The 26054-nt window shown below is 48.1% G+C and overlaps 1 protein-coding gene across 5 annotated transcripts in view; it reads left to right on the top strand.

Moving 5' to 3' along the window:
- The first annotated feature begins 5826 nt into the window (after positions 1-5826).
- The window catches only part of LOC118088409 (sodium-dependent lysophosphatidylcholine symporter 1), a 37827-nt gene continuing 17599 nt past the window's right edge, over positions 5827-26054 (top strand). The window contains exons 1-8 of one of the 5 annotated variants that reach the window (XM_060277373.1): positions 5827-6113; positions 15677-15796; positions 17859-17983; positions 19282-19414; positions 21698-21776; positions 23683-23837; positions 24176-24266; positions 25493-25614. In XM_060277373.1, coding sequence (XP_060133356.1) covers positions 6015-6113; positions 15677-15796; positions 17859-17983; positions 19282-19414; positions 21698-21776; positions 23683-23837; positions 24176-24266; positions 25493-25614 — 924 coding nt within the window. In that variant the 5' untranslated portion in view covers positions 5827-6014. Of the gene's footprint in view, positions 6114-10217; positions 10874-14876; positions 15797-17858; positions 17984-19281; positions 19415-21697; positions 21777-23682; positions 23838-24175; positions 24267-25492; positions 25615-26054 lie in introns of those variants that run through there. The other 4 variants (XM_060277374.1, XM_060277375.1, XM_060277376.1 and 1 more) reach the window with 4 other exon arrangements.

Below are 26054 nucleotides of genomic sequence, written 5' to 3'. Positions count from 1 at the left end.
AGCCCCTCCACCCTATGCTCAGGTGGCGTATGTTGTTGTTGTTTAGTCGTTTAGGGACTCTTCATGACCCCATGGACCATAGCACGACAGGCACTCCTGTCTTCCACTGCCTCCCGCAGTTTGGTCAAACTCATGTTCGTAGCTTCGAGAACACTGTCCAACCATCTCGTCCTCTGTCGTCCCCTTCTCCTTGTGCCCTCCATCTTTCCCAACATCAGGGTCTTTTCCAAGGATTCTTCTCTTCTCATGAGGTGGCCAAAGTATTGGAGCCTCAGCTTCACGATCTGTCCTTCCAGTGAGCACTCAGGGCTGATTTCCTTCAGAATGGAGAGGTTTGATCTTCTTGCAGTCCATGGGACTCTCAAGAGTCTCCTCCAGCACCATAATTCAAAAGCATCAATTCTTCGGCGTCCAGCCTTTTTTATGGTCCAGCTCTCACTTCCATACATCACTACTGGGAAAACCATAGCTTTAACTATACGGACCTTTGTCGGCAAGGTGATATCTCTGCTTTTTAAGATGTTGTCTAGGTTTGTCATTGCTTTTCTCCCAAGAAGCAGGCGTCTTTTAATTTCGTGACTGCTGTCACCATCTGCAGTGATCAAGGAGCCCAAGAAAGTATATATAGTATAAAGGTGCACATGTGTGCACATAAAGCCATATAGCCTAAAGACACCGCAGTCTCCGCTGACCTTCAGTCCAAGGAAACTGACCCCCCAGGAAAGCACATAACCCCTTGAAGTCTCTCACCACCCAGATATTGGGGTAGCGTGTAGCCACATGGAATGGCTGTGAGTCCCCCCCCCCCCCGGTTTGAACTGTTTTGGATGAGTGCAGCCTGGCAGGTACTAACCGGCTTTTTCAAAGTTTGATGCCAAGAATGCCAGCAGCTCGTGGGCTTGGGCTGTTTCGGTTAGCATCACAACCTCAGCTAGCGGCGGCTTCCCTGCCTCTCAACAGCCTCAGCGAAACTGTTTAATTAATCCTCCACTGGTGCAATTCCACTGCTGCATTCTTCAGCCATGAGCCACCTTGGAAGCTGTGTTGTTGTTTTTTAAATCCCTTCTCCTTCCCTAACTGCAAGACACCCTTTACTCCAGCTCCAATAAATATTGAAATTAGGTAGGGGAGGAACATCTTGTTCCTTTTTCTTTTTTGTACATCCTATCAAAATGCACAAGAGATGGGATAGTGAATGGTTAAGATCCCATGCACTTACTTCGGAGTAAGCCCCGTTAGTGGGATTCACTTCCAAGTAAAGCTGTATAGGGTGGCTTTTCATGACACCTGAGATGTGTGTTTTCATAGCCCACCCTATTCTTAGAATAACAGAATTGTAGAGTTCTGGATCCTGGGCCTTCCCTGGAACTGCCTGAATTATTATTTATATAATAGAAGCGGACATGGAGCAATGGATTCAAACTAAAAGAAAGAAGATTCCACCTAAACATTAGGAAGAACTTCCTGACAGTAAGAGCTGTTCGGCAGTGGAATTTGCTACCCAGGAGTGTGCTGGAGTCTCCTTCTTTGGAGGTCTTTAAGCAGAGGCTTGACAGGCATATGTCAAGAATGCTTTGATGGTGTTTCCTGCTCGGCAGGGGGTTGGACTGGATGGCCCTTGTGGTCTCTTCAAACTCTACGATTCTATGATTCTATGATATTCATTAATACTAGTCCTTTGTCCTTGACAGGGACTCAAAGCTGTTTATAGATTAAATAAGAATGGCTAAAAGCATAAGGGTGGAGAAAACAATGATTAAAAACCAATTAAACATTAGTAGAGTTAAACAGATCTATATATATATATATATATATATATATATATATATATATATACAGAGGTATATCATATGCATGTAAGTACAATAAGAACAGCACGGCTCCAGCCTTTTCATTAAAGGGGCAACAAGGAGGGAGCCAGTCTGGCTTCTCTGGGGAGGGAGTTCCAAAGTTGTCTGGGAGCAGCTACCATCAAGAAGGCCCTCTCTTGTGTCCCCAGCGAGTGGGCATGTGCAGGTGGTTGGACAGAGAGAAGACCCTCCCCTGCAGATCTCAGAACCTAAAAACTCACTTGTGAGTCCCCTGCTGCTGATCCTCTGGTGTTGGCAAAACATCTCAGGATGTTTAAAGGCATTTTCCTTTGCCCGTGAAAGAGTGAAGGGGCAAAGCAGTTGAAAGAGCAGGTTCTCTGAACAATCTTGGGCGCTACCTTACTCAAAGGAGGTCCTGTTGTTATTGGGTACTGCTCGGCTGGTCCTGACCCATGACAGGGCCTTCTCAGTGGTGGTTCCCTTCGCTGGTGAGATGCGCCTGTCTCCTCCAGAATGGGAAAACATTCCTGCATGCTCAGGCACTTGATGGTCCTGAAACCCTGGAGAACTGCTGCCAGTCAGTGTAGCACTGTGCTAGATAGACCAGCATAAGGCAGCTCCTTCTATTCCCATGACTCAGAGATATACGGTAATTCCTGGCAACCTTTGAATTATTAGCTGGGAGCGCTTGTAAGTAGGGCTGCCAGGTCAGGATCATCCCAGACACTTACTATTTCAGGGCCTAAACCAGAGACCTAGGGGTGGCCCCTCGTGATGTCATGAGGATGCCGCTGGTGGTGTCAGTATTAAGATGGGCGCATTAAGCATTAACCGCAGTTGTTGAGAGCATGTCATTCAACTAACTTTGGAGACAGGGGTTAATTGGGAAAGGGGAGGAGGGCGGATACCCCAGAGCGCCCCACCTGCCCTGCCACCTCCGTCCCGGGAGAGAGAAGTAGTGCTGGCATTGGCACCCATTTCCGGTGAGATCTCGCATTGCTGGAAGAAGCGGGTATTGTGAAGGTAGTTCCTCGGGAGGTGGGTGGCAGGGTGGGCAGCCTGGCAGAGGGGCTGGCATTTCTCCTGCCTCCAGATGCTTTGGACAATGGTTGTGACCCATGGGAATGATAGTCCAGAGCATCTGCTGGGCACCACGTTGGAGAAGGCAGGGCAGACCAGACCACCCTCTCTCTGCAGGGCGGGTGGGAGTCATCTTGGATGCAGAGATGGAGCGGGTGGGCGTCCCCATTAGTCATGCAGAACAAAACTGAGCCAGGAAGACAAAGGCTTGCTGAGTCAGCCTCCGGCACTATAATCAGGGTACTTTTATGACTCACCTTGCAAGATGGGGATTTGAAAAACAATAATCGGATTAACCCCTGATAGAGTGGAGGGAGGGAGGCCTTTTCTCCAAAGTAGTGGCTGAATCTCTGAAGCAGTGATGTTGTCAGACCAGGAAGGTGGGGGAACACAGTCCCCAAATTTGGGGTTTCGTGCAACACATCATAAACTATGGAGCTCGCCCCTCTCCAGAAGATGGTCACCAACTTGGATGGCTTCAAAAGAGGATTAGACAAATTCATGTCTAGCCAGGATGGCTGTTCTGCCTCCACAGTTGGTATGCTTCTGAAATACCAGTTGCTGGAAACCACAGCAGGGGAAAGTTGCTATTGGGCTAAGATCCTGCTCCTGCATTTCCCATAATAGATATCTGGCTGGGCAATGTGAGGACAGGATGCTGGACTAGATGGGCCATTGGCCTGATGCAGCAGGCTCTATTCTTCTGGTCTGTCCAACTCTTCCTAACAAGGGTGTCTGCAAATGTGCCATGAATGCTGGCAACATCAACCCTGCCGTGTGGAACCCCTTGCAGACGACTGCAGTACAGTGCCTGGAGAAGAGTCAGGTTGTGTATCCATAGTAGTGGCCAGAGGAGAACTGACTGCTTGGAGGAGTGCGAGAGAAGAAATGCCAGGGTGCGTCTGCAGCAGCACAGCCGGATACCTTCATCTACCGCAGCTGCAACAAAACATGTCTCCCCTGTATCGGCCTCTGCAGCCACAGCAGGTGCTGCGACTTCCCAAAAGTTTGACTTCACCCCCAAAGGTGCACTCCTCTGTTGTCTCCCAAGACAGATGGATGCCAATGGTGTGTCTTGCAAACCACTGTTCTGAACGATGCTTTTTTATAGGGTAGGGGGCAGGAGGAAGGATTCAGAGCTGAAGTGGGCAGCTGCTTCGTGAAACTCCCTCTGTTCGACTGATGTGGTTTTTAAAAGACCATTGCAAAGCAAAGATTTGCTTGGCATCCTTTAACAACTCTCAGAAGATCCCGTTGATGCTGGAGAGACTAAGCGGCTGCCAATGAAAACCAGTTAGGCAAGGTCATTCCCCACAGTTCATTGAGAAAAGTTTAAAGGGAATGTGCCAACATTCAACCGCATAACATGTAGTTTGGGCTTCAGCCACCCTGCTTGCACTGGATGGCTTTTGGTCAGCCGTTCCTCAAGGCGGGTGGCTTCCAGATGTGCCTGACTACAGCAGGGGCAGATGGAACATCTGGAAACAGGCTGCTTTGGGGGAAAGGCTGAGTTCGGCCAGTCACTTTCTTACTACTGTACTTCACAAGGGTATTGGGAGGAAAAACTGGTTTGCAGGCAGACATCCGAATGCTTCCTTGAGTTTTTTGGAGACAGAGTTGGATAAGAATGGAATAAGCACATCTCATATCTCTCGCTTGTCATGTTCCTTTATGTGCCGTGTTTATAATAAGATCAAGGTTTCTAAAATAATGAAGACTTCACCCACCAACCTCTCTGCCTTTCTCAACTTTTCCTGGCCAGGCACACATTTAAAGGGCCCCCAACACACATTTAAAGCTCAAGACTTTTCCAAAAGATTCATGGGAACTGTGGTTTGCTCTTTACATAGAGTTGCTGTTCCCAGCACGACAGTTCCCAGGATTCTTTGGGAGAAGTCGTGGACATTAGATGTGTTTTTAATGCAGGAGGTCCTTGACCTCCCCTAAGGGGGAAAAATGTTCCTAGCCAGAGATCCAGGAGCGAATTGTGCAGAGGGTGCACAAACAACTTCCGTCCAAGAGACAAACAGCGGCGCGTGTGCTGAACAGTGCAAAACAATGGAAAGCCCCGACGCCTCTCCTTTCCTCTGATCAGTTTCCTCGGACACGCTCCTTTCTCTGGGTCAGTTTCCTGTGCGGGCGCTGGTCCATTTCCTCGATTCAACTTGCAAGCCTTTTGGAGTCCAAGCTGTTCTTTAAAAAAAACCCTCAGTTTGGCTTTTGCAGCCCAAATCTCCACCGAGGCCTGCTAATCGATCAGAGAAAACAAATGGAGGAGGCACACCAAGGGCAAGGCTATAGCCGTTTTTATCTTTGTATGTTGCTTATTATCTGTTGCGACAGGCCAGAATAAAAGCGAGTTACCAAACGTCACAGATACATCACCAAACGGGTTGTGCATGTAAATCAGTTCACGCTCAGAGTTCATGTTTCTCCCACATCTTTACAAGTCCGTCTATCAAGATTGCCCTTCCTGGCCTGTCTGAGACATCCTTTGGAAATGGTGAACACCTTGGCTCCTGCAGCCAAAGGCCTGCCTGCAACATTCAGACCTAGATCTGTGCTCATTTGACAGGTCAGCTTGGCCACGCAACAGACACTTATCAAACCGATTTGCAGAGGGGCGACCTTCCAGGAATTTCCTGCTACCGTGACCTGAGGGGGGGGGGCGGCTCTAGGAGCCAAACCTCTCCTGCTGTATCGCTCTCTGTTTTATTTCAGCCATGCGGTTTACGCACGTCTGCATGTCTGTGCGTCTGCATTTTATTTATGGCACCTTAGACTTCTTGCAACGAAGCGAAACAGGTTGCAAGCCGGACAACTGCCCGTCCCCCACCGGACAGCCTTCACCCACCCCTTTCCGCTGCGCCTTGGCGCCTGCCAGAGGCTCCCGGTCCCACCCCTTGCTGGCGAGAGCCCTGGTGTTGGTGTCTGTTTCAGGGCCAGGCGCGCGTCCGCCTCCCGTCCCGTCCGCGCCCCTGGGGAGGAAGAAGCATAATTTGCGTCCGCTTGCTTCCTGGAGGGGACTATCCCGCTCGCCCCCTCCTGCGCTCCTTCCTCCCCGCTCCGGCTGCCCTGTGCGTATTTGCGCGCGGAGGTTCGGGAGGTGATGGTCATATAACTATGCGAGCCATGCTTCAGGGAGATGGCCAGGGCGAACCAGCGCGGGAAGGGTTAACACCGAAGTGTGCAGAGCCTGGGAAGGACGCGCAGCCCAGCCGGGTAAGCCGGAGTGGAGGGCGAAGGGGCAGGCAGTGGCCTCAGCCAGGACTAGCAGCTTGACCAATTTGGAGAGGGCAGCGGGAGGTGGCTTTTCTTGTGCGTGACTCCGCGGAGCGCTGCGAAGCTTTCTCACAGTCGGTTCCAAGAGGGTTTCTATATTTGAGCATTTAAAAGGGGTGGGAGGCGCTCCCGGGCCGTTTGCCTGCCAAAAGTCTAAGCCAGGCAGCCGGGGAGGGTGGCGCTTGACTTGCAGAGGCGGCACGGAGGAAGCGGCCAGGAGCAGCGTTTACCCATGCGCGGTTGCAATTCTCTTTTTAATTCCGCGGGCTATGAAAAGTAAAACGCGAGAGGGGCAAGGAGATGCAGACATATAGATCCGAGCACCAGCCCCCCACCCCAGCCCCCGCTCGGTGGCTTTGCATGCGAAAAAGCCTGGGGTTCATCCTTGTCATCTCCGCTTACAAGGATTTCAGGTGGTATCTGCGGAACTCGCTGCAGCAGGGGGCAGTGAGGGCCACTGGCTTGGATGGAGAAGAAGTCTCTCAGCTCTGCCTCCACATCTGGAGACACCAATGCTTCCAAATGCTGGTTGCTGGAGACTACAGGAGTGGAGAGTTGCTGTTGAATTTGGGTCCTGAGTGTGGGTTTTCGCTTTGGAACATTTGACTGGCCGCTGTGAGAACAGGATACTGGGCGAGATGGGCCTCTGGTCTGATCCAAAAGTCTCTTATGTTTTTATGTGGTGGGAAAGTGTGCTATTTAGATAGCCTGACCTACCTCACAGGGTTGTTGTGAGGAATGGAGAGGAGGAGAACCGCGTATCCACTTTGAGCTCCTTGGAGGAAAAAAGTCAGGGTACCGGTATAAATGTAACAATAAGAAACATTTGTACATTGAGGGCTGTATCTGAGACACACTGCTCTTATCGCTGACAGGTCTTGATGTGGAAAGCGGAAGCAGCCCTAAGGGAGAGCATGTGCAGAGTGCTGTTCCTCATGGGGGCAGTGCAGGTACCTGCACTAGCCCAGGGTCAGGCCAGGCTCAAGATGTTTTGCTGCTTGAGGCAAAGGACGCAAGATGCCCATTTTATGGGCATAAGCCGGCCAGACTGAAGATATAGCCTCACGGCAACTCTGACACCACAACATCTTCCAACCCCTTAAGGGAGCCAGGCTAGCTTAGAGGGCTTAGGGCAGAACTCTACCCTTTAGCCCCAGAGATGGGGAACCTTTTTCAGGCTGGGGGCCGCATTGCCTTCTAACCAACATTCCAGGGGCCACATGTCAGAGGTGAGCAGGGCTGGATTGAGGTTTCATGAGGCCCTAAGCTACTGAAGGCAATGGGGCCCTTTATATGTCTAGCTGTCCTTTGTCGCTGTTTTGTGGACCTAATAGGTATCTAAAGCCATTTGCACATAACAAAATATGTATTTTATCAAAGTGATTGTTGAACTGAAATACAGTTAAGAAGAAGTATTAATAGTGAAATACAATTAAGAAGTATATTGATAGTGAAATAATTATTAAGCTGTAACTTAAAATGATTTTTTATTCATAACAAACTTAATAATGCAGACACATTGGCATTTGGCAGTAACAAAAGTTCCTTTAGAACAGGCATCCCCAAACTTCGGCCCTCCAGATGTTTTGGGCTACAATTCCCATCTTCCCCGACCACTGGTCCTGTTAGCTAGGGATCATGGGAGTGGTAGGCCAAAACATCTGGAGGGCCGAAGTTTGGGGATGCCTGCTTTAGAAACACAATTTACAAAGACTCATAATCCAGTCTCTAAAAACTTGCTATAACATGAAATAATAATTGTAGGTTTTATTTTATTTGTTTTTTATCTTATATTTTAGAAATGTACACCCACATTTTTCTCTTTAATTTTTTTTTGGGGGGGGGGCAAGAGAGTACGTATAAGCTGAACAAGCTATAGCTTGTTTAGCTTATACATCTATCCGGCACTGGAGGTGACCAGGGGCTAGGAACAAAAGTGGAGGGGGCAACAAATGTAGGCTAGTTTCTAGACACACTTGCACACTCCTCTCTCCATCATCCACCCAGGAAAATAAAGGCATTCTCAGAGTTCCAGGGGAGCACCTTCCAGCTGTGCAGAAACACTCAAGGAAGGTGAAAAGCAGAAGCAGCGATGGGCAGAAGCTGTGCTATCATCAGGCCAACTGGGCAGCAGCGTTGGGCACAGACCTCCGAGGGGTGGGCACAATTTCATAAAGGTTCGTTTTTGTTTTATCAATGCTGTGAACTTAACACCAGCAGCATGAAGACTTCCAAAGCCCATGGTGTTGCTGCGCTAGGGAAAACTTCTTTTCGTGGCACAGCAAAAGCTCCTGGATAATGTGCCAGATGTTTCCTTTGCTCTAAGGACCCTCCGCACACTTCCAGAATCAGTGGCGAGTGGGGAACGCAAAGCTCGAGCTTGCGGAACTGCCTTGTTTAGTCGTTTAGTCGTGTCCGACTCTTCGTGACCTCACGGACCATAGCACGCCAGGCACTCCTGTCTTGCACTGCCTCCCGCAGTTTGGTCAAACTCATGTTCGTAGCTTCGAGAACACTGTCCAACCATCTCGTCCTCTGTCGTCCCCTTCTCCTAGTGCCCTCAATCTTTCCCAACACCAGGGTCTTTTCCAGGGAGTCTTCTCTTCTCATGAGGTGGCCAAATATTGGAGCCTCAGCTTCAGGATCTGTCCTTCCATTCTGATTTCCTTCAGAATGGAGAGGTTTGATCTTCTTGCAGTCCATGGGACTCTCAAGAGTCTCCTCCAGCACCATAATTCAAAAGCATCAATTCTTCAGCAATCAGCCTTCTTGATGGTCCAGCTCTCACTTCCATACATCACTACTGGGAAAACCATAGCTTTAACTATACAGACCTTTGTAGGCAAGGTGATGTCTCTGCTTTTTAAGATGCTGTCTAGGTTTGTCATTGCTTTTCTCCCAAGAAGCAGGCGTCTTTTAATTTCGTGACTGCTGTCACCATCTGCAGCCATGCCTAGGGTGCAAAATAGCCCGGTGATAGGTGCAGCCTGGAGAGAGCGCTGAAGGCCGGGTAGAGAGGCCTGTGGTTCCTCCCACCTGCTGTAACACCTTCCCACTGTTCTGCCCCCCTCTGCCCTGAATCTGCCACCTGAGGCCATTGCCTCCCTCTGCCTCATGGTAGGACTGCTTTGGAGGTTCCATAATGTGCAAGTTGTTGATCACTGTGAGGACAGGATGCTGGACTAGCCGGGCCATAATGCCTGCTGGCCCCACCTTGCTCCCCACACCTCCAGGATTTCATGTGCACACAAGACTCTGCCTTCCTGCATCCACAGGCTCAATCGGCAAGCTTTTATTTTAGGAATGAAACCCGTCTCTCAAGAAGCACTTTTCATGGACTAAAATACGCAGCAGTTCTAGACTGTGTGAGGACTACGCAGGGGATAAAAAAACTAAGCACTCGATTGACTCAAGTTAATAGATTAGACAACTGGGCCAAAGCAAACAAGATGAATTTTAACAAGGAGAAATGTAAAGTACTACACTTGGGCAAAAGAAAATGAAAGGCACAAATACAGGATGGGAGACACCTGGCTTGAGAGCAGTGCATGTGAAAAGGATCTAGGAGTCTTGGTAGACCACAAACTTGACATAAGTCAGCAGTGTGATGCAGCAGCTAAAAAAGCCAATGCAATTCTGGGCTGCATCAATAGGAGTATAGCGTCTAGAAGATCAAGGGAAGTAATAGTACCACTGTATTCTGCTCTGGTCAGACCTCACCTGGAGTACTGTGTCCAGTTCTGGGCACCACAGTTCAAGAAGGATACAGACAAGCTGGAACGTGTCCAGAGGAGGGCAACCAAAATGGTCAAAGGCCTGGAAACAATGCCTTATGAGGAACGGCTTAGGGAGCTGGGTATGTTTAGCCTGGAGAAGAGAAGGTTAAGGGGTGATATGATAGCCATGTTCAAATATATAAAAGGATGTCATATAGAGGAGGGAGAAAGGTTGTTTTCTGCTGCTCCAGAGAAGTGGACACAGAGCAATGGATTCAAACTACAAGAAAGAAGATTTCACCTTAACATTAGGAAGAACTTCCTGACAGTAAGAGCTGTTCGGCAGTGGAATTTGCTGCCAAGGAGTGTGGTGGAGTCTCCTTCTTTGGAGGTCTTTAAGCAGAGGCTTGACAGCCATATGTCAAGAATGCTTTGATGGTGTTTCCTGCTTGGCAGGGGGTTGGACTGGATGGCCCTTGTGGTCTCTTCCAACTCTATGATTCTATGATTCTATTCTATGATTCTATGACTCTGGAACAAAATATATGTGTGCTGCCATAATACTAAGGGATGAGCAATACCAGAAGCAGGTGACGTTGCTCTCAGACAGTGCGTGGAAGCAAAGAGCTGGCCAAGCCCTTCCCGGGTGCCACGGCCTGTGCCCTGCTTGGACAAGTGCCCAGGGGAACTTCAGGGTGCCAGCCAAGTAGGTGAAGTTTGGTAAAGCATTAATGGACGTGTCCAGGTCCCTGGCTGTGTCATCATCGCCTTCTCTTGTTGCCGCAATGAATCACACAGCACTCTCGTTCCTTCCAGAAATGTGTCTGCCGTCCCCCAGCGGGGGTGCCTCCGATTGGCCTAATTACTTCCTGCCGTTGGGACAGGGAAGAAAAGGGTTAAAAGGGGGTAACAGGATCAGTTGAAGAAATTTGGGCACCAGAGGCGATCTCCAAAATGGCACGTCCTCCCACCAGGGAAGATGGGGTGAGTGGAGATGGACATCAGGAACCAGGGAGGAATTGATTGAATCAACCTTACCAGACACTTGAAGTGGGAATCAAAGGCCATTTGGGCGGGGTGGGGTGGGGTGGGGGCTCTGCTCTGAATCACGCTGGGAGGGTGCAAAGCCCAGGAGGCCCCAGAAGCCAGCCCTTTCAATATCCTCCCTGGGGTGGCAGGAGACTGGGCCGGCCCTGACAGGTAACCAAGATGAGGACCAAGAGGCAGTGTCCGGCTACGAGCCTCAGTCAGTTAAAAGCTCTTTGCAACCAAGAGGCTGTTAAAGGAAGGTGCCAAGTGGTCCTTCCCAGTCAATGCCCTCCCTTCTGTCCCACAGGGTTCCTGACTGAGCTGGGGGGGGGCACCACCACGAAGACTCCGTATGCAGCAGCCTTCCTCTGGAGCTCTCTGGATGTTTTGGGACTACAACTCCCATCAGCCCCTGCCAGCAGAGCCAGGCTCCAGCTAGTCACAGCATCACATGGCTTGTGCTGGTGGGAGTTGTAGTCCAAAATATTTGGGGCGTCCCACGATAGGGAAGGAAGCACTGGATCTTGGAGCCGCAACCCCCCATACTTCAGATAGTGGGACCACTTTGAAGGGAGCCTTCGCAGTGCAGGGGTTATTGTTATGTATGTGTTATGTATTATTCTAGGGACCCAGGTGGTGCTGTGGGTTAAACCACAGAGTCTAGGGCTTGCTGATCAGAAGATCGGCGGTTCGAATCCCTGCAACGGGGTGAGCTCCCGTTGCTCGGTCCCAGCTCCTGCCCACCTAGCAGTTCAAAAGCACATCAAAGTGCAAGTAGATAAATAGGGACCGCTCCGGCGGGAAGGTAAACGGCGTTTCCGTGCGCTGCTCTGGTTCGCCAGAAGCAGCTTTGTCATGCTGGCCACATGACCCAGAAGCTGTCTGCGGACAAACGCCAGCTCCCTCGGCCTCTAGAGCGAGATAAGCGCCACAACCCCAGAGTCGGACACGACTGGACCTGATGGTCAGGGGCCTCTTTACCTTTTATGTATTATTCTGTTCTTATATTGTAAAACATCCTGTGATCCTCGAATGAAGGGCAATACAGACATTCGACAACAACAGCAACTGAATTGCAGGCACAATAGGGCTGTTCTATTCTGCAGCCCTCTGTGAAAATATGTGCTTCTAAAATTATCTGCAGCCACTTTCCAGCTGCTGACACCAGATCCATCGCAAGCAGCATGTGAAATTTCTCCCCACACCCTCCACACCCCTGCTTTTGCTGCTATATTATCCCTCCAGTCCAAGAAGCTGAGGTTGGCATGCGCGGAAATATATATACATACATACACACACACACATACACTGTTTCCTTTCACAACACCCCTGCAAGGGAGGTTATAGGCTGAGGGAAGTTTCCACACTACAGTTCACAGGGTGGGGTGGGGTGGGGTGGGGTGGGGGAATCTGAACAAGCATCTGTCCAGCCTGGGTTGTGGGCTGCATGCCAGGAGAGGGCAGAGCCAGAATTAAGAACAGGTGGAGACGTTGGCAAAAGTATCCTGTATTAATTAATCCAGAATAACGACCGCCCTGCGTCCATTTTTGCCATGGTCACCTCAGATTAAAATTCCCAAACTTCGGTGAGTCTACTTAAGAGTAAGCGGTTCTACTGAGAAAACCACCATCCTGATTCCCCACCCCACCCTGGCAAGATAAGATGGCCTTGGCTGTTGAATGAACATTCGGCTCTGATTTTTTTGCAGGAAAGTAAGAAGGTGTTGCCAAAGCAAGTGTGATCCCACACTTTCCAGGACATTTTCCTGTGATTTATTACAAAAAAACACCCTGATCTTTTTGGGGAAGTGGGTTTGTTGTGCAAGATCTCCCAGTTCACTATAATTTCACAACCTGGATTTGTTGTTATGTGATTGAACCCTGCCCTCAAACAGCAGCAGATTGGGCAGGCTTTCAGTTTGAAGCGGTAACTCAAAAAGGGCTAGAATCTTGCTTTTACTTTATTTTTTAAAGAAAGATGCATTCTGATCGCAATATTCTATTCTTTATGTGCGTGGGATCTTGAAACATTTGAAGTCCTTCTCTCTCTCTCTCTCTCTCTCTCTCTCTCTCTCTCTCTCTCTCTCTCTCTCTCTCTCTCCCTCTCCCTCTCCCTCTCCCTCTCCCTCTCTCTCTCCCTCTCTCTCTCTGTCACACACACACAAACACACCACTGCTGCCTGGAAAGTTGTGATTACGCCCAATTTACAGCTGGGGAATTGAGGTCAGGAAAGGTGATTGAAGAGTCCTTGACTAAGCTTGCTTTCCTCAACCACATATTCTCTTCTGGTTCTTTGTTATCCACCGCAAAAAACTTCCATCGCCTCTTTTGAACACTTGACAGACTCTGGACGTTGTCATGACACCCTGGTCAGTTTGACACCCTGTTCAGAAATTGTACTTTAGCCAAAACTCCACTTGGTGTCAAAGGAAGAGAGAGAGAGAGAGAGAGAGAGAGAGAGAGAGAGAGAGAGAGAGAGAGAGAGAGAGAGAGAGCTTTCTCTGGGTGTGCCAAACCCCTGATCTTGCATAAAATGAACATAGCAATTCCTTGGTCAAGACATTAAGAAGCTCGTGTTTAGAGAGGAATTTAGCATCCTCCCAACTCCCATGATGGAATTTGCAAGGCAGGCAGTGACCCCCCCCCCAGTGGGAGCAAGGCAACCCGCTAGGATTTCACTGTGGAAACTCTCTGCTGTTTGAATATAGGGCTGAAATTTGCTGGCCAGATTAGAGAGTGCTAGAGAAACTGCAGAAGGGATAGTAGAATCATAGAATCATAGAGTTGGAAGAGACCACAAGGGCCATCCAGTCCAACCCCCTGCCGAGCAGGAAACACCATCAAAGCATTCCTGACATATGCCTGTCAAGCCTCTGATTAAAGACCTCCAAAGAAGGAGACTCCACCACACTCCTTGGTAGCAAATTCCACTGCCGAACAGCTCTTACTGTCAGGAAGTTCTTTCTAATGTTTAGGTGGAATCTTCTTTCTTGTAGTTTGAATCCATTGCTCCGTGTCCGCTTCTCTGGAGCAGCAGAAAACAACCTTTCTCCCTCCTCTATATGACATCCTTTTATTCATGTCCAGCAGCTCCACAGACCCTCCCAGGTCAGAGGCAGTAGGCACTGGGGCGGGGGGGGGGGCGCAGAGGACAAACCTGCAGCCGCCCAGCTGGGGGTGATTGCACCTTTAGCCCCAAACACTTGGAGGGTGGCAAAGCCTGCAGTAGGGGAACGCAGACGTCTGCTATATATTACAGAGGTCAGCAAACTTTTTCAGCAGGGGGCCGGTCCACTGTCCCTCAGACCTTGTGGGGGGCCAGACTGTATTTTGGGGGGAAATATGAACGAATTCCTATGCCCCACAAATAACCCAGAGATGCATTTTAAACAAAAGGACACATTTTTACTCATGTAAAACATGCTGATTCTCGGACTGTCCGCGGGCTGGATTTAGAAGGCGATTGGGCCGGATCCGGCCCCCGGGCCTTAGTCTGGGGACCCTTTGTATTAGACCACTGGTCCATCTAGCTCAGCATACTCTACTCTGACTGGCAGAAGCTCCCAGAATTCTTTGAGTGCTTTAAATGCAGGATGAGGATAAATAAACACAAATATTAAATAAATATCACACACAGTGATAAACAAGAAAGGATGGACTTCACTTGCAGGAATACAAATTATTAAATGTGTTATTACAAATGAAAGTTAAGAACATTGTAGCTGTTGTATAAGAGATTATGATGAAGACTGAAATGTAATTGGATTAAATAAGACTCTGGAAGCAGAATTAAATGAAATTATCTTACCTTGAAATCTAGCACGCTGGGCCCCGTCTAAAATGTGTAATTGGCCTTTTAACTGATTGATATTTGAATTGGAATGGTGATTTGGTATTGATACAATGTGGCATATATCGGGTTTCTTAAAATTGATAATTAATAAAAATTATTTTCAGAGGTGATGTATGGAAGTGAGAGCTGGACCATAAAGAAGGCTGATCGCCGAAGAATTGATGCTTTTGAATTATGGTGCTGGAGGAGACTCTTGAGAGTCCCATGGACTGCTAGAAGATCAAACCTATCCATTCTTAAGGAAATCAGCCCTGAGTGCTCCCTGGAAGGACAGATCGTGAAGCTGAGGCTCCAATACTTTGGCCACCTCATGAGAAGAGAAGAATCCTTGGAAAAGACCCTGATGTTGGGAAAGATTGAGGGCACTAGGAGAAGGGGACGACAGAGGACAAGATGGCTGGACAGTGTTCTCGAAGCTACGAACATGAGTTTGACCAAACTGCGGGAGGCAGTGCAAGACAGGAGTGCCTGGCGTGCTATGGTCCATGGGGTCACGAAGAGTCGGACACGACTAAACGACTAAACAACAACAATTTTCAGAGTTTAATGCAGGATGTGGATGTCTTCAAAGTGTGAAAAGCCAGCTATGCTGTGTTTTTGGGGGAGGCTTTCCTGCGCATTTCTGCAGAGTGGGGCCCTTGACCTGTGCCCCAAAGTCCTCCCTCGAGTGCGCCACTTGGACAGGGGTGCAATGCTCCCCTCATGCCCTTATGAATTTCCCAGAGGCATCCAGTTCACCATTGCCGGATGCTGGCCAAAGAGAACACCTTCTGATCTACCATTTAAAGATCTGATCCTTAACATTTTCTTATATTTGCATTAGAGAAGGCAGGGTTTGCTACCTTTGCGGGGTGTGGCTATGTTCAAGAGGTGCTCTCCTCACCTGCTGGCATCTCGTTTCCAGGTGAAACCAGCCTTGCCTCTCCACCGGAAAGTTTGCTATGCGCTTGGAGGCGCCCCCTACCAGCTCACAGGAAACGCAGTCGGGTTTTTCCTCCAGATCTTCTTGCTGGATGTCGTGCAGGTGAGCCTTCATCCTGGGACTCAGCTACAGTACAGCAGTCAAAAAAGCAGCAATTTGAATGAGTTATAAAAATGCAACACCAGATGGCGCCAGACAGCACAAAACCTTTCCATAGCATTTTTCCATAGGTTTTTTTTTCTTTTGTTATAACGATTTAATTTCTGATTTATTTATAGCATTTTTTTCCTGTGTACAGATCCACCCCTGGTTTGTTGCAGGGAGATGAAATGTTGTTTTCTTAATATGATGATGGTGGTGATGATGATATTATTATTATTATTATTATTATTATTATTATTATTATTATTATTATTATTATTTATACCCCGCCCATCTGGGCGACTTCCAGCAGAATACTAAAATACAATGATTCATCAAATATAAAAGCTTCCCTAAACGGGGCTGCCTTCAGATGTCTTCTAAAAGTCCGATAGTTGTTTATTTCTTTGACATCTGATGGGAAGGCGTTCCACAGGGCGACCGCCACCACTGAGAAGTCCCTCTGCCTGGTTCCCTGTAACATCGCTTCTCACAGTGAGGGAACTGCCAGAAGGCCCTCGGTACTGGATCTCAGTGTCTGGGATGAATGATGGGGGTGGAGACGCTCCTTCAGGTATACTGGACCGAGGCCGTTTAGGGATTTAAAGGTCAGCACCAACACTTTGAATTGTGCTCAGAGACGTACTGGGAGCCAATGTAGGTCTTTCAGGACCATGTTATGTGGTCCCGGCGGCCACTCCCAGTCACCAGTCTAGCTGCCGCATTCTGGATTAATTGTAGTTTCTGGGTCACCTTCAAAGGTAGCCCCACAGAGAGTGCATTGCAGTAGTCCAAGTGGGAGATAACCGGAGCATGCACCACTCTGGCGAGACAGTACACGGGCAGGGAGGGTCTCATCCTGCGTACCAGATGGAGCTGCTAGACAGCTGCCCTGGACACAGAATTGACCTGCGCCTCCATGGACAGCTGTGAGTCCAAAATGACTCCCAAGCTGCACACCTGCTCCTTCTGATTTGCACACAAGGAGGTTTGAGGATGTTGCATTATTATCCCATGTTTTCCTGTGCATTTATCTGTCATTTTCCTTATTGCAAAAATTCTGGGTTTTGTGGAAGTCGCACAAGACCTCTCTTCAATCAACTCCAATAGCACAGCCTCAATTTGCTATTTTGTGATTAGGCCACATTCAGGGCATTCATTTAAAGCAGTGTGATGCCACTTCAAACAGTCATGGATTCCCCCAAAGAATTCTGGGAGCTGTAGTTTGTTAAAGGAGCCCACCCCAGAACTATAGCTTTGAACAATCATTCCTTCTTTCCAGGGAACTCTGGGAACTGTAGTTCCGGGAGAGAAATAGGGCTCTCCTTAACAATTCTCAGCACCCTTAACAAACTACAATTCCCAGAGTTCCCTGGAAAGAAGAAATGACTGTTTAAAGTGGTAACAAAGTGTTTTAAATGTATGGTAGGAATGTGGCTTTATCCCACCTGAAAATAGCAGTGGTTTGGAAATGCCCTTTATCAGAAGCCGGACTCGGATTCTTTGCTCATGTGATATGGGTGGGATGCATCTCCGTGCTTTCCAGCCCTTGAAATTTATTTTATTTGGTTTTTTTCATAAAATGTACATACCACTTGACTGCGGAAAACCTCAAAGCGGTTTACAGAAATAATAAAACAGCAGAATTATTAGCAAAAGCAATTACAACATTCAAAAAATTCACATCAGCAATAAACTAAACATTCTAGATATCTGGGGAGGCCTGCCTAAACAAGAAAAAAAATGTTTTTAGTAGGCGCTGAAAAGAGGGAAGGAGCCTGTCTTGATGTCAATAGGCAGGGAGTTCCGAAGTGTCGGCGCTGCGACACTAAATAATCAACTTCGAAATGTTGTTAGAGTTGATGCTCCAGGTCTTTCCACACTGCCTAACAGATTCTTGATCGTAATGTATTTTAATCTTTGTTGGAAGCCGCCCAGAGTGGCTGGGGAAACCCAGCTGGATGGGCGGGGTACAAATTTATTATTATTATTATTATTATTATTATTATTATTATTATTCTAGCTGGAGCCTTTCCATGCTTCGCTGATCCTTTTCCTGGGGAAAGCCTGGGATGCTGTGGCTGACCCCGCCGTCGGATTCCTGGTCAGCAGAAGCCCCCGCCGGAGGTGGGGCAAACTGATCCCCTGGTGAGTGAGAGGGGAAAGGGGGCAACAGGGTAGATCTGTTGGTGTTTTGCAGGAAAGATCAAGGGGCAGCCTGGTCATAAAAGAATAGAATAGAATAGAATAGAATAGAATAGAATAGAATAGAATAGAATAGAATAGAATAGAAATTTATTCGCCAAGTACTTACATACTTGGAATTTGCTTTGGCTAATTTTACAATGTAAACGTACTTTATACAAAATATCTGTTAAATATCTTGTGTGAGGATTGGAGTGTGCGTTAAGCGGGTCGCTTCTCATAGAACAGTGGATTTGGAAGGGACAAAAAGAAAAAAGACTGTCTAGTAGTCCAACCCCCAGCAATGGGAAGCACGTAATCCTTGGGATAGCTCAGTCCATAGAGCATGAGACTCTGAATCGCAGGGTTGTGGGTTCAAGTCCGGCACTGGGCAAAAGATTCCTGAGTTGCAGGGGGTTGGACCAGATGAGCCCAAAGGACCAAAATCGCCGCTTGCACACACCTCAGGTGTTAGCACATGGGAAGCTATATCGAGGCCCATCTCCCTCAGTATTGCCTACACTGACTGGCAGCAGCTTCCCGGGGTTCCGGATGGGGATCTCTCCTAATCCTACCTGGAAATGACGCGGAAAGAGCCTGGGACCTTCTGAGAAGATGCTCTGCGGCTGAGCTCCAGCCCTTCCCTCAAGACAAGGGCGCAGAACCTTTTTAGCTCCACGGGCCAAATTTGGCAGTTTTAACAGGTCTCCCCTCTTCCCCCTTTATATCTTCAACCTCAGAGATTTAAAGGGAGAAGAGGAGGGAGGTTGGCCGAAGTCTTTGTGAGCTCTTCCTTTCCCCTCCTTTTGAACCAGTTGAAGCTGAACCTTCAGGGACGGATGCTGGCATGTTCCTGCTGTGGCCTGACGGTTGCAGCCTCCCTTGTGGCTGGAGCCCTGACTTAACATACTGCGCCAGCGATCAGACCCCTGGTTTCACATCCTGGTTCCGCAGCTTTCCTAGAGGGAGCTCCACGTGTTGGACTCCTGCCTGTCACTTGGCAAACAAAGACTTCCACCTTGGACATCCAGCCCGCCATTGCCCACTCTTCCAATAATTGTGACGAATTCCCAATTGCAGCGGAACCTCCAGATACAGGAATAGTCTATCTCTGAACACCAGATTTTTTTGGGGGGGGTGGCACAGTCACTGCAATGCCCCCCCCGCCACTGCTTCTTGCCTGGCGGCATCTACGTAGCCGGCTGCTCTTAGCAACGACAGCCCTGCAAGGCGGTCCTTACGCTCTCTTCTTCTCCTTGCAGGGCCGTCTTCTCCACGCCATTCGGGGTTTTCTTCTACACTATGCTCTGGTTCGTCCCCTCAGATTCCCTCTCTGTGTCACTGAAGTTCTTTTGGTATTTGGTCATGTACTGCCTCTTCCAGACCTGCATGAGTGTAAGCGCTTGTGCCTGCGATGGATGGATGGATGGATGAATGGATGGATGAATGAATGAATGTTCCCTTCAGCCATTCATGTATTTATTGATGCTGAGGTTTATATATAGACAAGGCGCGTCCTGCAGTTCAAGGTGGGCTTTGTAGACCAGGAGGGTAAAAGACACACAGACACACAGACACACACACACACACACACACACACACCACACAGCGGGGAGTTTTAAATGAAAGCCACATTTCAAAAAAGCTACAAGCAGGCATTGCTAAGAGCCCAACTCACAACATTGATTATGATATGATTTTATTTACGGTCGAGGACCAGCTCTTAAAAATAACATTTAAAAAAAGGGAAAGGAAAAAATAAAATAAAATAGAATGAATCCCTTTGAAAGAACAATTTCAGGGAGCGTAACATATATGACACCTTGAACAACATTTAAAATGAATTGTAAATTATATATACAATGCTAAAAATTGTAACCCTTAAAATAGAAGCTGCAGAAAACTGAGCCTAGCTCGCTCGGTGTACCATATTTTGGGAAATTCAGATGGACTCGGGGGAAAGTCTGTGTCTGCATATTTGGGCACAGAATCTGGCGACCACCCTGGTTATCTTCTGGTCTTTGACACAACATTGATTAACTGCAACTACATATTTAATGCGTCCAATATGTTTTCTTCCTTTCTTTTTGTTGTTGTTAAATAGCAGTCATTGGGTGGTGGGGTTAAATTGGGCCGCGGCACACGTTCTATTTATTTATTTCATGAAATTTATACCGTGCTGGATGGATTGTAAACATGCAAACCTTCGAGCGGTTTGCAAAAGAAACGGAGCAAGAAAATTATTGGTTGAAAACAATAATTTAAAACATTTTCTTAAAAAATTGAAATCCGTGATAAGCCCCAAAGCAGATTGAAACAAACGCCTACAGTCTACATATCTGGGCAGAAAGCATTTGAAGAGTCTTGCGGCAGCTTGAAGATTAAGAAAGTTATTGAGGCAGAAGCTTTACCTGACTCCAGCCCACTTTGTCTGGTGCATCTCTGGAAACTGATTTGTTCATCAGTCCCATTTAAATCAACAAGCCTTTTGCCTCCAGCAGTGCTGAATCCTAAACTCTGTCTATGATGCAAACTCAGGGACTTCTGCTGGTCTGTGGAGGGAGGGTGGTGGTAGCAGAAATCTGCAGAAATATTATTCTGCCTTCCTCCTGGCTTCTAGTGTGGGGAGGGGAGGGGCAGAGGATTTGTGGACCCAAAGGAGGGTCTATAAAGGTAAAGGGACCCCTGACCATTAGGTCCAGTCGTGACCGACTCTGGGGTTGCACACTCATCTCGCAATATTGGCCGAGGGAGCCGGCGTATAGCTTCCAGGTCATGTGGCCAGCTTGACAAAGCCGCTTCTGGCAAACCAGAGCAGCACATGGAAACACCGTTTACCTTCCCACTGTAGCGGTTCCTATTTATCTACTTGCATTTTGACGTGCTTTCGAACTGCTAGGTTGGCAGGAGCTGGGACCAAGCAACGGGAGCTCACCCCGTCACAGGGATTTGAACCGCCGACCTTCTGATCAGCAAGCCCTAGGCTCAGTGGTTTAACCACAGCGCCACCTGGGTCCCAGGAGGGTCTATAATAGCTCCTAACTCTGTTTAAATTGAGCAGGTTTTAACCTGGTCAGGGTCTGGGGGAGCCAAGGGAGGAGGAGGGGAGAACAGCTGTGAGATCAAACTGCAAATCAAAAAGTTTCCACTTTGACTCTTGCCTCTGTTGATCGATCAGGTGGCCTCAGGCAATCTCTCATCCTATCTGCAGCCAGTATCTGCAATATGTATCTGGCCTACCCTGCAGGGTTGTTGTTGACCACAATATAATGAATGTGAAGCGCTTCGAAAACTCTGACGTGCCCCACATACACTAAGGGCTCGTCCGCAATCCTGCCTGCCCCTTGCTTTCTAGGCTCGGATCCGAGTGGGTTTTGCCTTTGCCCCACAGCTTCCCCCCGGAGATCCCACTCTTTGGTGCTAAATCGGAACAAACAGCAATGACCAGATTGCCGTTTGTTCCGATTCAGCACCGAGCCAGGGGTTTTGCTGGGGGAAAGTAGCAGGGCAAATGGAAATGCGGACGCGCATTAAGCGTCGCTACGGTTTTCTGAAGATGTATTGTTGCAACAGTCTGGAGATTATTGCAGGGATCCGACCCCAGAATCTGTGTGCAGAAGCACTGCCTGGCCATTTCCATCCTGACAGATTCCCTCCTTTACCTTTACCTCCTTTTAGTGCTACCACGTCCCTTATTCCTCGCTGACCATGTTCCTAGGAGGGAGTCAGATGGACCGCGACTCTGCGACCGCCTACAGTAAGTTGCCATTGATCTGGAAATGCAGCGCCAGTCTTGCTTGTGCTCTGAGAGGAAGAATCTCTACAGGGACTTTCTAGTCTGGAAAAAATAATAGAATCATAGAGTTGGAAGGGACAAGCAAGGACCCTCTAGCCCAGGGGTCAGCAAACTTTTTCAGCGGGGGGCCGGTCCACTGTCCCTCAGATCTTGTGAAGGACCGGACTATTTTTTTGGGGGGGGGGATGAACGAATTCCTATGCCCCAGAAATAACCCAGAGATGCATTTTAAATAAAAGGACACATTCAACTCATGTAAAAACACCAGGCAAGCCCCACAAATAACCCAGAGATGCATTTTAAATAAAAGGACACATTCTACTCATGTAAAAACACCAGGCAAGCCCCACAAATAACCCAGAGATGCATTTTAAATAAAAGCACACATTCTACCCATGTAAAAACACCAGGCAGGCCCCACAAATAACCCAGAGATGCATTTTAAATAAAAGGACACATTCTACTCATGTAAAAGCATGCTGATTCCCGGACCGTCCGCGGGCTGGATTTAGAGGGTGATTGGGCCAGATCCAGCCTTAGTTTGTCTACCCATGCTCTAGTCTAGCCCAAACCTCTGCAATGTAGGGATCTTTTGCCCAACGTGGGACCCGACCCTGAGATTAAGAGTCTCACATTCTACCGACTGAGCTACCCCATCAGTTCATTTGTCCTGCCCTGGTGTCATTGCCTGAGGCCTGGTGTGACAGTAACAAGGTGGAGATTACACTGATTAATTAAGGAGGATTTTACAGAGGGCGAACCTTTCTGTGCAAGGATGACCCTTGAGTATTTCATAGAATCATAGAATTTTAGAGTCGGGAGGGAACCTAAGCGTCATCTAGTCCAACCCCCTGCAATGCAGGAATTTCAGCTAAAGCATCCATGGCAGGTGGCCATCCAACCTCTGCTTAAAAGCCTCCATCCAAGGAAGGAGAGAGTCCACCACCATTCCACTGTCAAACGGCTCTTACTGTCAGAAAGTTCTTCCCGAATTTAGTCGGAACCTCCTTTCTTGTAACTTGAAGCCATTGGTTCAAGCTTGTCAACATCCTTTTTAAGGATGGCCCTGCATACTACCTGTCCGTGGGACTGTTCCCTTGTGTTGCATGCCACTTTAGATGAAATCCTGAATATTTGTGGTGCCCAGTAGTTGACATGATCATCCTGCTAGCACGATTACAACTGGATGCAACAACATGTACTGTTTATTGGTTAAACCCAGGGGTAGGGAACCTCTTCCAACGTGAGGGCCACTTTTGCTTCTGGGTGCTCAGCTTCCCAGGGGCCACGTGGCAGTGCTGGGAGGGGCCGGAGGCAAAAGAGGGTGGAGTCACAGGTGTGACATCCCCTTTTGTAAAGCAGGCTAGGTTCCAGCCATGCAAAATCCGGAGGTGTAGAAACATCTTAGGGAGCTGGGTATGTTTAGCCTGGAGAAGAGAAGGTTAAGGGGTGATATGATAGCCATGTTCAAATATATAAAAGGATGTCATATGGAGGAGGGAGAAAGGTTGTTTTCTGCTGCTCCAGAGAAGCGGACACGGAGCAATGGATTCAAATTTCAAGAAAGAAGATTCCACCTAAACATTAGGAAGAACTTTGCTACCAAGGAGTGTGGTGGAGTCTCCTTCTTTGGAGGTCTTTAAGCAGAGGCTTGACAGGCATATGTCAAGAATGCTTTGATGGTGTTTCCTGCTTGGCAGGGGGTTGGACTGGATGGCCCTTGTGGTCTCTTCCAACTCTACGATTCTATGATTCTATCTGCAGACGCCACTCTGATCTCCATCCAGGCCCCCCACCCTGGTTTAGAGCTGTGCTGTGAGTCCTTTCCACATGCCTCTCTCTCCTCCTTTTCCATGGCTTTTGGCAGGGATGGGAGTGGAGATGTTGAGCACCCTGGTGGGATCGGGTGTCCAGGGACAAATCGTCGGGAGTCACCACGCCAGCATGAGGAAGAGGTGCGATGTGGCTAATGGCACCCTGGCAGACAACAGCTCTCTGCTTCCGGACGTGCTGGAGAATACGGTAAGGTAGGGTTATCAGACGTCCCTGGTTCCCGGGGACAGTCCCCGGATTTGCAAATCTGTCCCCGGACAAATTCTGTCCGCGGAATGTCCCCAGGTTTGCAAATTTGAGCCCGGCAGCAGCAGCCTCAGCAGCCCGCAGCCAGCCTGGTAGTGCAGTTGGCTCTGGCTGGCTTCAGGAGCTGCTCGCTGCCGTAGCGCCTGCCATTTTTCCTCTCCGGAAGTCCCCATACGATGTGTCTTGTGCGCAACACATCCTGAGAAGGAGCAATAGTGGGGGGTGATTTTCTTCCCTCTTCTCTTCCGGCCAGTAAATGGTTTTCTCTGTTTCCCTTTCAGCGCACGGCGTATGTTGTCGCCTCCCTAGTGCTGGGCTCCCTTTATTTCCTTTCCTGCTTGGTCCTCTTCTTGGGAGTGAAAGAGCAGCCAGGTAAACATCTAACTGTTTCATATATTTGGCGCTCACTGTGACTTTTCTTGAAGGTTCAGCCCTGGGCCTGGTCACAAGATCCAGGCCACATTCAGATAGATGCTTATCGTGGGATCGCTGTGCCTTATGCATGCAAGTTCTTTGCAAAGTCCAAAATGACCCACCTTTGCTTCTGAAAAAGTTAAAACACACCCATACATTGCTGTTGCCAATGACCCATTTGCAACTTCTGGATTGCCTTCTTGCAATGTTAAGATCCTGTCTGGAAACACCCTGAGAACAAATAAATGCGTTAAATCTATTCTAAAAAGAGTCTCTGGTATGGGTCCAAGAAATTCCTGCATTCTGCAGCCAGGTGCCTCTGGAAAAAGCCCCCAAGCAGGGCTCCAGGGGAGCAACCATCCCCGCTCCTTATTTGGCTCCCAGCAACTGTCGTTCAGAGGTAGACTGCTTCCAAACCAGGAGGCTCCACAGAGCCATCTTGGCTTAATGGCAAATGGTAGGCTGCTCACGTTTGGGCCTTAGTTGCAGGCTGTGTGTGTGTGTGTGTTTCTTTGCAAGGAAAGTTTATTTATATTTTTAAATTTTGATTTTAAAAAGTATAAACATACAACAAAAAAACAATTCAAAATCCAAATACCGAGGTTACTCTGAATCTCTTGACTTCTCCCCATCCCTTCCATGGGTCCAAGTGGTAATATTTATAGCTGTCTATCAATATGTCCACATTTTTGTCCTTCCAAATTATCCATTCTTTCCACTACATCACAAGTGTTGTTAAAATCCTGCTAATGTTTTAACTTGCTTACAATGGTCTTGTAAGTAAATTATAAACTTTTCCCATTCTTTTTTTTTAAAAAAAGTTCTTGCCCTCTTGGTTTCTGAGCTTCCCAGTTAATTTTGCCACTTCAGCATCACAAGTCCATCAACTTGGTTTGCTATTCTATTCTATAGACATCTGAAGGCAGCCCTGTTTAGGGAGGCTATTAATGTTTAATAGATTATTTTATTTTTCTGTTGGAAGCCGCCCAGAGTGGCTGGAGAAACCCAGCCAGATGGGCGGGGTATAAATAAATTATTATTATTATTATTATTATTATTATTATTATTATTATTATTATTATATTACGTTTGCCTTGGGCATTCTGGTGCAGAAAGGTAATTCAGAAATGGCAAAAATAAATCCATGTTACTGTTCCTTTCTTCCCTCTTTTTTTTTTTGCCAGGACGCTACACCCCTTTGGGGAAGACCAGACTCCCCTTCTTTGCCAGTCTGCGGGCTGTCCTAAGCCATAGCTCATACAACCGGCTCCTTGGAGGTTTCTTGTTGGCATCGCTGGCCTTCCAGGTACAGTAACAACAGGCAGGCACTACCATGGCTGGGTAACAGCTGGGACAAGGCTTTCCTGGGGCAGAAGCGGGACACAATTGCTCAGTGGTACATTGAATTTGCCGGACGGGCCATAGCTCAGCGGTAGAGCACCTGCTTGGCTTGCCGAAGGTTCGATCTCTGGCGTCTCCAGTTAATAGGGTCCATAGCAAGGGATGGGAAAGCCCTTTGCTCCTTCCCTGTTCACTGAGTGGACAATACAGTGGTGCCTCGCTTAACGAATGCCCTGCTTAACGAAATTTCCGCTTAACGAAAGGATTTTTCGAGTGGAGGTTGCCTCGCTAGACGAATTCGTTTTATGAAAAATTCATCTAGCGAATAGCGGTTTCCCATAGGAATGCATTGAAATTCAATTAATGCGTTCCTATGGGCAAAAAAAAAAGTTTCAAAAAATTTCA

Source organism: Zootoca vivipara, chromosome 7 (genome assembly GCF_963506605.1).
Source record: "Zootoca vivipara chromosome 7, rZooViv1.1, whole genome shotgun sequence".
Classification (NCBI taxonomy): domain Eukaryota; kingdom Metazoa; phylum Chordata; class Lepidosauria; order Squamata; family Lacertidae; genus Zootoca; species Zootoca vivipara.
Note: the sequence above shows the minus strand (reverse complement) of the source record. Positions and strands in the feature narration are given on the sequence as shown.